This window comes from Populus nigra, chromosome 1 (assembly GCF_951802175.1).
Source record: "Populus nigra chromosome 1, ddPopNigr1.1, whole genome shotgun sequence".
NCBI classification, from domain to species: Eukaryota; Viridiplantae; Streptophyta; class Magnoliopsida; order Malpighiales; family Salicaceae; genus Populus; species Populus nigra.
This window is the reverse complement of record NC_084852.1, coordinates 45,836,091-45,846,723: the sequence shown is the minus strand read 5'-3', so window position 1 is coordinate 45,846,723 and position 10,633 is coordinate 45,836,091. Positions and strand designations below refer to the sequence as shown.

The 10,633-nt window shown below is 38.6% G+C and overlaps 2 protein-coding genes across 5 annotated transcripts; one reads left to right on the top strand and one right to left on the bottom strand.

Moving 5' to 3' along the window:
- Positions 1 to 351: 351 nt before the first annotated feature.
- LOC133701927 (uncharacterized) lies at positions 352 to 3,768 on the top strand. 4 transcript variants are annotated; one of them, XR_009843637.1, is made up of 4 exons: positions 367 to 1,145; positions 1,229 to 1,622; positions 1,988 to 2,063; positions 3,599 to 3,768. XR_009843637.1 is itself a non-coding variant. In XM_062126129.1 (2 exons), exons 1-2 carry the CDS (start codon positions 1,363 to 1,365, stop codon positions 2,046 to 2,048), a joined length of 321 nt encoding a protein of 106 aa, XP_061982113.1. In that variant the 5' UTR covers positions 367 to 1,362; the 3' UTR covers positions 2,049 to 2,392. The 4 variants fall into 4 exon arrangements, 1 of the variants encoding a protein (XP_061982113.1); XR_009843638.1 differs by lacking the exon at positions 3,599 to 3,768 and adding an exon at positions 2,191 to 2,392 and having other exon boundaries at positions 352 to 1,622; XR_009843636.1 differs by having other exon boundaries at positions 354 to 1,622.
- An 824-nt stretch (positions 3,769 to 4,592) lies between these two features.
- LOC133680871 (uncharacterized) lies at positions 4,593 to 10,391 on the bottom strand. The gene is made up of 3 exons (XM_062103888.1): positions 9,625 to 10,391; positions 7,604 to 9,339; positions 4,593 to 5,234 (listed from the first exon to the last, which is right to left on the bottom strand). Exons 2-3 carry the CDS (start codon positions 9,215 to 9,217, stop codon positions 4,893 to 4,895), a joined length of 1,956 nt encoding a protein of 651 aa, XP_061959872.1. The 5' UTR covers positions 9,218 to 9,339; positions 9,625 to 10,391; the 3' UTR covers positions 4,593 to 4,892.
- Positions 10,392 to 10,633: the final 242 nt, after the last annotated feature.

Below are 10,633 nucleotides of genomic sequence, written 5' to 3'. Positions count from 1 at the left end.
TTTTATTTAAAAATATTTTTTATTTTAAAAAGATGTTTTTAACGTTGATAAATCAAAACCATTCAAAGGCAATTAAAAAGTTTAATTTAATAAAAAATTGGCTCACAATGCATGATCTGGTGTAAGGACTCGGTCATGGCTCGGGGTCGAATCGGCCGCCAGCCAAAACAATTGCAACGAAGGTTTAAATGGTGATACTGCTACTGCATTACAAATCACAGCTTCTTCCTCCTGGTGGATGTGAACGCGCTGGATTTATTGCCTGATACAAACAAAGAAATGTGCCCTACTACTCCGAGACGACAAAACCAACATTGTACCATAATTATCAAGCGCACATCATAGCTATTAGTATTAGCTAATCCGAGATTCCGTGCCCCCTTCCAAGTGATAATAGCACTTGCGATGACAAGGAAGTAGTTCGCTCATCCCTGTTCATGCAATCCAGCCATGTAACAGGGTAAAGAAGGGAGGGGGAGCGTCTGAAATGATGTTTAATCAATCTTTACAGTGCACAGGCTAGCCCTCTCAAGCCTCAAGAAAGCTACAATATTGCAAACAAAAAGAAGATCTTGCAGCTCTCTTTATGATCGTCCTCTCCATGCTTTCCCTCTCCACTCACTTGTCGCATGCCCCATGGCCTTGTGCCAAGAAAAGCAAACAGCACGAGATGCAATAAAGAGATTACATGTCCATTTCCAACTGTAAACCAGCAATGAATAATGTATCCCCGCAAAAACACACACAGTCAAAAGTTAAAGAAGATAAAAACATGTGCCACATCTTTCTTGGTTTACCCCAAGACACACCAATTCACCACAACACTATGATGAGTGCTAGGAAGAAAAGGCGAAGGATAAACAAGTCTAAGTGGTGGGTGAGGCAATCACCATGATTGTACCTGTGCTTCTATATCCAATCATCTTTTCCCAATTACCCTGCATAACCCAACACACATAGCCCCACCTTCAAAAATCAAAATATATTGTCATATCCCCACTTTCTTAGATGCAAAGCAATAAACCATAATCATTTTGTGATAACCACACCCTATTAGCACTACTATGTACAGGCTGATTTCCTCTCCTTCTGTTTCCTTTTTGTTCTGATACCAGCCCATTACTGGTAACAGGCACAGCTACAAGGTTGGTTGGATATGCATGGTATATCAATATATAGAGAGATATATCAAGTTTGACCTTACTGACTGTACTCCTGGCGGCCTCAGGGAAGAACAGGTGCACTTCTTTAGTGTGCTCTTGCTATGTACCCTCAAGGAACATCAACGACAAAGGTGAAGAAAGCAACAGGAGCAACAATACTAACAAGGGATCCTTTGCGGAAGAGAGAGAATATGTGGTCATGGAAGAAGCCAGTAATAATGATTCAGTACAAGATCATCAAATGAGCAATGGTGGGAGAAATATAAGAAGCAAGACCGCTAGTGGGTCTAATAATGGACCTCTCTTGGAAACTTCTCCTCTCAAGAGTACTCTCAAGAAAACTACTAGTGCTGTAGTTGGGGAAAATCAAGCAAGGAAAGATCATCAAAAGAGAAAAGTTAGTTGGCCTGATATTGCTCATGGAACAGATATTGCTCATGTTCTTGAATTTGAATCAAGGTAATTAAAATTAACCATCTCCTGCTTACCATACTTAATTTGCATGATTGGATTTTGATTGTGTTAGATGATGAATGCCCTGGCCACAGCATGTTTTTTTGATAAGCAAATTATTGCCAACAGAATCTTCAACAGTTATAAGGGTGTTTTGTCCCTAACTTAAAAGAGATTTTAGGCTTAGGCACCATTATGATATGTAGGGGCATGCTTGCATGAACAATTTCTAGAAAATGAAGTGCATGGTGTTTTTTTTTCCATTTTCAATTTATCCATTTATGCCATGTATTTTAAGGTTAAAGCAGCTGTATTATTTGTTTTCCCCTTGCACTTTCACTATATTTTCCTTCTCTTGCATAATGTCTCAGCACCTCTGATGATGGAGAACTTGAAGGAGTAAGGAACTCTTGTGTTTGTACAATTCAGTGAACAAGAAATCCATAGGTACCACTCTTTAATTGCTCTTTACTGATTCAAGGAGTATCTTCAGGATCGTATATATCTTGTTCCTCCTTCCCTTGGAAAAAAAAAATAAAAAATCATTAATTATACTTTTGATCATTGGCTCAAGAACCAATTAGGTGCATGTCCTTGTTGAGTGCAATTTGGTTGAAATGTGGAAGATGGCTCAAAATATAATCACATGCAATGCCTTCCATGAGCCAACAATGCATCTTCCCAAGAGATGCACAATGACCCTCGAAGACTTTGAAGTTTTAATGGCAGAAGGCACAGTATGACATTATATACTGAGAATCTAGTCCATGACCTCAGCTAGAGTTCTTAATGATCGCGTGAAGTTGTTGAACTTGTATGCATATATGTGCGTGTGTGTGTGTGTTGAGGCTAGGGGAAAGGTTTCTAGCCTTTTATGACTTCTACTCTTACAACTCTTAGGTGTTTGGACAACGTAGGTAGAAAGGGGCTGGGGCGGTTTGGTTTGAAAATAAGTGCACATCCAGCATCTCCTGTTGGCAATAATAAATGGTGTTCAAGGCAGATAATGGGAAGCCGCCTCCAAGTCCAGATCCATTAAATTATTTTAAAAAAATCACAGGAGAAACAGAACATAGTCAACATGTGGATAGATCTAAAGTTCTAAACCTATAAACTTCATTAGTTACCCTAAATACTAGATTAGTGGGGAAAGGATCTACATAGAAGGACCGGACTAACACGAAATTGCAATTCAGTCAACCTCTTGGACTAGCCTGATGATGTTAGCTCAAGTTATGGCGTAGAATATCAGTACCTGTCAATGTATGGTCAGAGCATGAATTTAACTCCTTTAGCCATCATATGCAAATAATTTTTCATTTGGGACATACAATGTGCAAGCTTCGATTGACATTTTTGTTTCAGAGGAGAGGTCTAAATCCTAGACCTCTTCGAGGATTAGAGAAATGGGTGCCTGCTGAGATTTTCTATATATGTTGACAGAGCAGGTTGCAGGTATAAATGGTTAGTCCATGAGGGTCTTTCTTCAAACAAAACGCTGGGAGTACCTAATGATCTATATAACAACTTCATTTCTATAAGAATTCCAGGGGAGAAATAAAATCTCAAGGCATCTGTACTGTACGTACAGAAGATAAGTGGGATATATGTCTGAATTCTTTTTAAAAGACTGGGGACAGAATGATTGGGTTGTTGGAAAAGTAAAGGTTGAGAATCAGGATAGTTCGTAGGACCACTTAGAAGACAATTGTATTGTCTGCATGGTCAAAATACAACGAATGCAAACTCATGAGAATCAATGCATACAAGGAACTAGAAATGTCATTCTCAGGACAAATTCCTCAAATTTTTTGCTATTAGTTAGCGTCTCACAACACGGACGAAGATATAAAATAAATTTATCTTTCTCTAACTCAACCAAGGCCGTATAAAATAATTTCCCTCTTATTCTTACAGTTGTCTTTCTTTTTTCCAAAGTTTCCCACAGTTTTTCTAACATTTATAACTTTCTCTTATTACAGATGTATCTCCTGATGATGCAGTTCTTCAAGAACATTTCACAGTATTCACATTCTTCTTGTACTGTTTCTTAATATAGAATTAACTCAAGTCTTCTATAATAACATGGAAGGCAGAAAACATGTAAACAAAAACTGTAGAAAGAAATAAACCATCCAGGATTCTTTTGCAATGGTTCTGTCCAATCCTTTGCGTAACGCTTTGCCCAAGTTGCACGACTACTGGGGACCTTTGAAATAGATTTCTAACGAAACCAGGACCAATCAGTCCTTTCGTTTTCTTTTTTTCTCTGGAAAAGTTGGCCCTGTATTCAGTCATTAAACTCAATCCAGGGTGTGCTCCACGAGTTGGGTGGATTGATCTGATTCAATAAAAAATAATAATTCTAAATAACATTATTTTGAATTAAAAAGTTCAAAAGTTAAACCCAGTTTTAATAAAGTTTTGACCAGATTAATTTTGAATTGATTTTTTTTATACTCAACCCTAGCAAGGGGCAGGTCAAGAATCGATCCTTCAAGCCAGATTTAATAATAGCACCTCTATTTAGGGCCGTGAGGCCATCAAATGTTAAAAAGATGCGTATCTTGGAGAGCTTACGTTTAAAAAAGGCACTTTAACCCAAAAGTCTAGAATAATGAATTGTAAATTTATCTTGTATATAAACACCCAAAACTTCTTATTCATTGCTGATATGAAATTCCCCACTCGCATGTCTAACTCAACACCTAATGATTTCTAAATAGGTTCGTGGTGAAAATTTAAAAGTTCAGAAGACACCACTGAACTAGGCTTACTGTGTGCAGCATGGTGGGAGTTTTGGTCAGTGAATGGCAGGGTGAATGGCAGGGATGGAGTTGGGGGCGACATCGAAGACCTGAGAATTGACTGGAAAGAAAAAATGATACGGAAACCTCTCTGTACTTGTGGATAAAATGAAAGATGGCCGCTACAAATGAAACTTGCTGGTTTTGTCAGTAAGAGTTAAGAAATCAATCACATACAAAGGTGGTGAAACAAATTGATCTAAATGGAGTTAACGTGTTACATGCAACAAAAGCCAAGCAATTGTTGTAAGAAAGAATCACAATATTTCTTCCTTCCCAGCCCCCACAATGATACACCAAATTTTCTCCCAACTAGGGGATCCTTTGTTTTTTTTTTTTTTTTTTACTCACAGTATCACAATATCATGGTCTTATAACACACTATTCCCTATTTGGCATCTGCTGATCAACAGCTCATTTTGCAAGCTAAAACCTCTTTTACATATTGGTTACAATCTCACGCAAGCCTTTAATGACCATGATTTCTTGCTTTCTTTGATTTGTTCTTTTCCTGCATCTTCTTCTTCTTTGCTTCAGCTGTAACCCAAGTATAATCTGGAGGAATAGCAAATGGGTCCTGAACGTTTTCTATCCTACTGCTAGAGCCACCAGCAGACAAGCTAGGGCGTTGATAAGGGGCTTTTATCCACTGAAACCAAGATGAAGTCGAGGACTGCATAACCATCGGACTTTCTCGTAATGCAGCTGTAGGACTTGAAGGGGGTGTTGCAAATTCATCCAATGGCTGTAGTTCTTCAAACTTCGTAAATGTAACCAGTACCCTGATTGTGGGAACTACTGGGATAGCAACCTGGATGTAACCAAAAAGTTTTTAGAAAACATATTCCGAGATTAACAAAACAATCAGACCGAAGTGTGTGTGTAAACAAAGCTACAGCGTAAGAATCATCAGCATTATCAATTTTGATGTGATTTTTCCCATATCTAATGAAAGCATGTCAGTGAATTTGGAAGGAAAGAATGTTACTGAGGTAGTCCAAAACTTTACCTAGGTGCAAGGGACTGCCAACAAAATATCTACCAACTCATATTTGTTAAAACTTGGCCAAGAAGCCAAACTAGATCAATTGGATTTATAGCATCCATATTAATATATATGCATAATAATCAGATATTTATGCACAGTGTTTAGATATTTTATCTAGAATGGCTGGACACTGACAGCAAGTGTTAGATGCTCTCTTTCCACAAGGCCAGGTTAAAATCCTTTTCTGTCATATTTTGGTCCAGAAGCATTTCTAAAAATTGAGCTCAGCAGGAAACTTTTCAAATTCAAATGAAATTCAGCATAATTGAGTTATTTTTTCTGTCAAGTTCACTCATAGATGATCCTATCACAAACTTAGACTTGCCAAGTGTCTGGTTAACTGGGTTACTAGTTTGACCAGCTAGACAGGGCTGGATGGATCTAATAACTATGCTTCTACCTTGCATCCAAAAACAAGTAGCATGTTGCTAGACCAGGAATAAGGAGATACTAAGCAAGACATAGATATTTGCAAAAACCAAACAACATAATCTTGATACTGATAACGCAGTCTGCAGAAATGCTGCCTTTGACTCGTTGAAAACTTATCCCGTTAATAAGCAGAGAAGATTCTTGGGATTTATCATTCAAGGTAAAATCATCACCTTCTTTCATTCTTCTTCAGGCGGTATACATTGGTATAATAACAAGCATGTGCATTTCAGCACAACTACTTTCCTCATTTCACCAGAGCAAATCCTTCACCAACTTCAGCCAAAAGCCAAGTCAATATTTATTGAGGATACGAAGGCCAAGCAATTCCATGTTATCGTGGTTATTCACGACATAGAGGATATTATTTATTAAGTGCATCATGCCAACTAGCCTCTCACAAAGGAGCTAGCCAACTTATCAGAATCAAAGGCTAATGAAGAGAATCTCTTGTGGCAACTATTTGGGGTTTAGAAACATCAATCCTACACGGTCGTTTCAGCGTGGCAAATGTAACACATTAGAGTACTATACTAACTCTGTATTTAATATGCTACACCACACGTCACCCCAGGTAATCTTACAACCAAACCAAGACATCATAACTGGCTGTAACTAAAGTGTAATGAGCTACGCTTTTCCTTGACCTTGGTACACCAACTGGAAAACCTAAAAAAATTACTGAAGTTTGTTTTATCGACCACTTCTTCTTTTTTTCAAGATATTTACACTATACGCTGGCTCTACAGACATATGGATATTAAAAAGATGCCAAAGGATAGCAGGGTAAAAGGTGTTGCCGGGTGCAGTTGTCGAACTTTTTCCTTAAAGGGCTAGTGAGGGACCCACAAAGGATTTTAGATGGTTTTATAGTAATTACGTTTCCAATACAAGAATATCTAAATCTTTTTTGGGTCCTCCGTCAATTACTGTCACACATTTGAAGATTAGTTAGAGTGACTGAGAATGTGGTAAGAGTTAAGAAAAGGAATGCTTGAAGCCAAAAATCAAATTTTGTTGGTTGTTTTTTGGAAGCCATGGTGTTGGCATGCCAAAGACACTGAAAACCATGATTTTGAGAAAGAAACAATTTGCTAATTTTTAAACTATCGTTTAGATGGAAATCAAGGTCTTGGAAATGCAATGCCTAACACACCCTCAATGAAGAATGTGCTCAGAAGTTGTCCTCCGTTACAAGGCAAACATTGTATAAGATTAATTCTGCTCTAATATTGAAAATCTAACTACACATAACTGCACCACATCGTGATTTTATGACCTTCACTCAACAGAACTCCCGGGGGCTGGAGATGCATTAGACTCAAATTAGGTAAAGTTGCTTCAAAAACCTAAGTCAAGACCTTAGCAAGACAAAAGCCTCATGCATCATTTATAAGAGAACACATGAAAAGTTTCTATCCAATATGATTTATATCATTGAATAGATTCATAAAGTGCACTGAATTTTAAGAAAGTTGACAAGGAAAGCCCTATTCGTACCATGTAGATCATGGGGTTATATAGTATAGATCTAGCAAGGCCATCATACAACAACCTTATACAGAAATGAAAGAGAACATGATTGTAAGAGCAGGGCAGTGATGGGTGATGACAAAATTAAACAGCAAGCTATTGAGCGCCTTGTAGTAAAAGAGTTTTGTATTGTCAAATTCAACTGGATATAAGAGAAAACACCATACCTTAACTGGAAAGGTTCCCATAGGAAGTTTAGTTGTGAGCAGCTCTCTTAAGCGACGAATTGCCTTAACCTTGTTTGCAAGAATGTCAAGCAGTGGAAGAAGTTCTTCAGTTTGCAACGGGAAGTTTGGAGAAAGCCAAAGAGTAGGTCTTAATCCTTTCTTATACTCATTCTCACGGCCTCCTTCCTTGCGACGATTATTGCTCTCAGAACTCACAGAAGTAGATGCCCTGCTATCTCTCCCTTTCCGGTGTTCATCCCTCAAAACAATCTCCACGGAATGTCTTCCTGGTTTAGGCTGACTTATGGATGGAGAGTCCCCTAGTAAATCACTCACCTTCTCATCCACACAAAGAGAACTTCTTGGTGGAACAATTTTCTTCTGCCCTTCAACTTTAGAATCTCGTTTCCTCCAACCACCAAACCACCCTTTCTTTTCCTGCTTAGTCTCTCCATTTCTACAACCACTTGCATCTTCAATAGGAACCTCCCTGGGCTCATAACAACTATGACGATGTGCGATAATCCCATCGCCATTCTCAGAGCTCAGCTCTGACGTCTCCAATTTAAGAGCAACTTCAAGTTGCCTTCTTTCTTCTTCTGTCAAAATGTCATTGAGCTCCTCACTTTCTGTTTCATTATCATTGCAGGATGAGAAGAACTCATCGTCCGACATAGCCCCTGGGACCTTTCTAGATTTGATGCTAACAACCACATTGTGCATGTCATAGACCTTTGCCTTCCATGAACCCACCATTTCTGTTTTCTCCTGCCGCCTCCATGTCAGCTGTGGCAAAAGAACTGCTTGGGTCACATCTATCCCTGGCCTGAATATATTAGTCTGAGACATTGCAGCCACTTCTTGCCGAACCTCTTCATCAGTTGCCAGAGAACCAGCACCATCCAAAGCATTCATCACCTCTTTATCCTTGTGTGTAATCATGCAAAGCGACCCAGAAGGGACTTTCCCGTCCTCTGATCCATCACCAAGGAAAAGAATACTCTGATCTGAACGCTGGATCCTAAAACCATCAAAACCAGCCAAAGTCATATCTGCCCTCAAATTTGCACCCCTCTTCCAGATTTTGTAAGTATCTGAAGGAGCAATCCTTGAGATAAAAGGTATCACAGAACTCTCAAAATGGAATGTTATTTCCATGTAGAAATCCCTCATCCTTCGCATTGTTCCCACCAAACGAGGCAACCTCCTACACCACTTTGCCCATGCCAATGGCTGGTAATGCCTGACAATAATCATTGCAGTCCCTTCTTCTCTATTGCAGATAGCTTCTTGGAGTGCGCTCCATCCCTGCTCATTCTGCAAACTCCAATCTGCACCGGCAACCATAAGCATCTCGGTTGCAGTCTCATCACCCAGTTTGACAGCCAAGTGAAGAGGGGTATCACGGTTCGGTACATCACGCCTATCAATTGCAGTAGCAATAGCATCAGCCTTCTCTTCCTCGGCCAATGAAATCGCCTCATTCCGAATCTCAGCAGGATTGCAAAGACGGGGAAGGCCAGCTACTATCTTCCTGAGAGTGGCATAATCTTTGGCTGCAATGGCCTTATGCACAGGACTATGGGCATATTTAGAAATGTCAATGCCCGCCATCCCTCAGGAGTATATAAGGATCAACGCAGGTCGATAATATAAACAAACTCAAAAACTCAATTCAATCATCCAACTATAGAACTCGATAGAGATGACTGATAAGCAATGCCACAAATTAGAACCTAGGAAAAAAAAAGCACCACAATCAACTATTTGCAGGTATAAACAACTGACTTTCTGACATAAGAAATTAGGTCCAGTTCATCATTATTCACCAAGAACAGTATAAGCTTTATCTTGCAAACTGTCCCAGAACAGAATAGACCCAGTTCAAGTTACACTCAGATGGCACAAGAAAACAACCGAAAAAGAATCAAACTTGCAGCAATTATCAAGAAGCAAAACCAGAGAATATAGTAGTGGGCCCCATAGCACACAAAAATATCCAAGAAGCCAAGAAATCTCACCTCCTTCTAAGCTTCTTCCTCTCTTTGCTCTTCTCCTCAAAGAAACCAAGATTCTCCAAAAGAAATTAATTCACCAAAACCCCACCTTTCTCTCTCTCTCTGGAGATCCTTGCGATCCAATCCAGATCAGACAAACCTAAAAATATGCATGTGGGAGGGGGGGGTGTCTGAAGAAAAAAAAAGAGTTTTAAAAAGAACCCAAGAAAGATTGATACTTTATAGTGTTAGAAAGGAACATAAGTGGGGAATCTGATAGAAGAAACGATGAAAGATTTTTAAGAAAGGAATACAAGAAAGTGGCTGGCAAAACCCCATTATCCAACCAAACCTCCCACAACAATATAGAATACTTTAGTAGTCAAAGAAGACCGAAAACACAAGAGTAGACTCTAGACAGCTTATATATTGCACTCCAAGGAGAGGTGAAGAATCCAAGTCTAATGTGTGCTACAAGGTTTTTTTTTTTTTTTTTTTTTACAAGTTTGAAACAAGAGACAAGAGGGTCTTTAACGGGTGAATAAATGGTGAATCAATGTTTATTTTGTAGCTGTATAGGAACAAAAGAAGGGAGAAGAACAAGATAGAGAGTGGTTTTTCCTCTCTCTTTTTTACATTTTATTTTTTTTTACAAAAATTGTACTATTGTTGTTGAAGTAAATAAAGATTTGGTTTTTATTTGTTTTCAAGATACAGTAGTAAGTAATGAAGAGAAGCACAAAGACAGAAATGCAAGTCTGGTCAGTGGAAGGCAGAGTCTAAAATGGGAAGGGCAGCATGTGAGGCAAGAAATATGAACCTTGCTTTCCTATTTATTTATTTATTTTGTTTTTATTATGTGTATATTTAATAATTAATGATTAAAAAAATGAATTCATTTGCAATAATAGGATTGATTGAGATGTTACTTGTGATTTGTGGACTCCAAAATTGGTTTGATTTGAAAGAATAAATTAGTGATATGCTAACAAACACAGTGGGGTCATGGTTAGGCCTAGGAGGCCTTCCTGTG

Excerpts from the sequence above, each read along its gene's own strand:
- LOC133701927 (XM_062126129.1), top strand. The coding sequence starts at position 1,363 with ATGGAAGAAGCCAGTAATAATGATTCAGTACAAGATCATCAAATGAGC. Across the intron at positions 1,623-1,987 it reads GTTCTTGAATTTGAATCAAG|CACCTCTGATGATGGAGAAC; the intron begins GTAATTAAAATT and ends ATAATGTCTCAG.
- LOC133680871 (XM_062103888.1), bottom strand. The coding sequence starts at position 9,217 with ATGGCGGGCATTGACATTTCTAAATATGCCCATAGTCCTGTGCATAAG. Across the intron at positions 5,235-7,603 it reads TGGGAACCTTTCCAGTTAAG|GTTGCTATCCCAGTAGTTCC; the intron begins GTATGGTGTTTT and ends GGTTACATCCAG.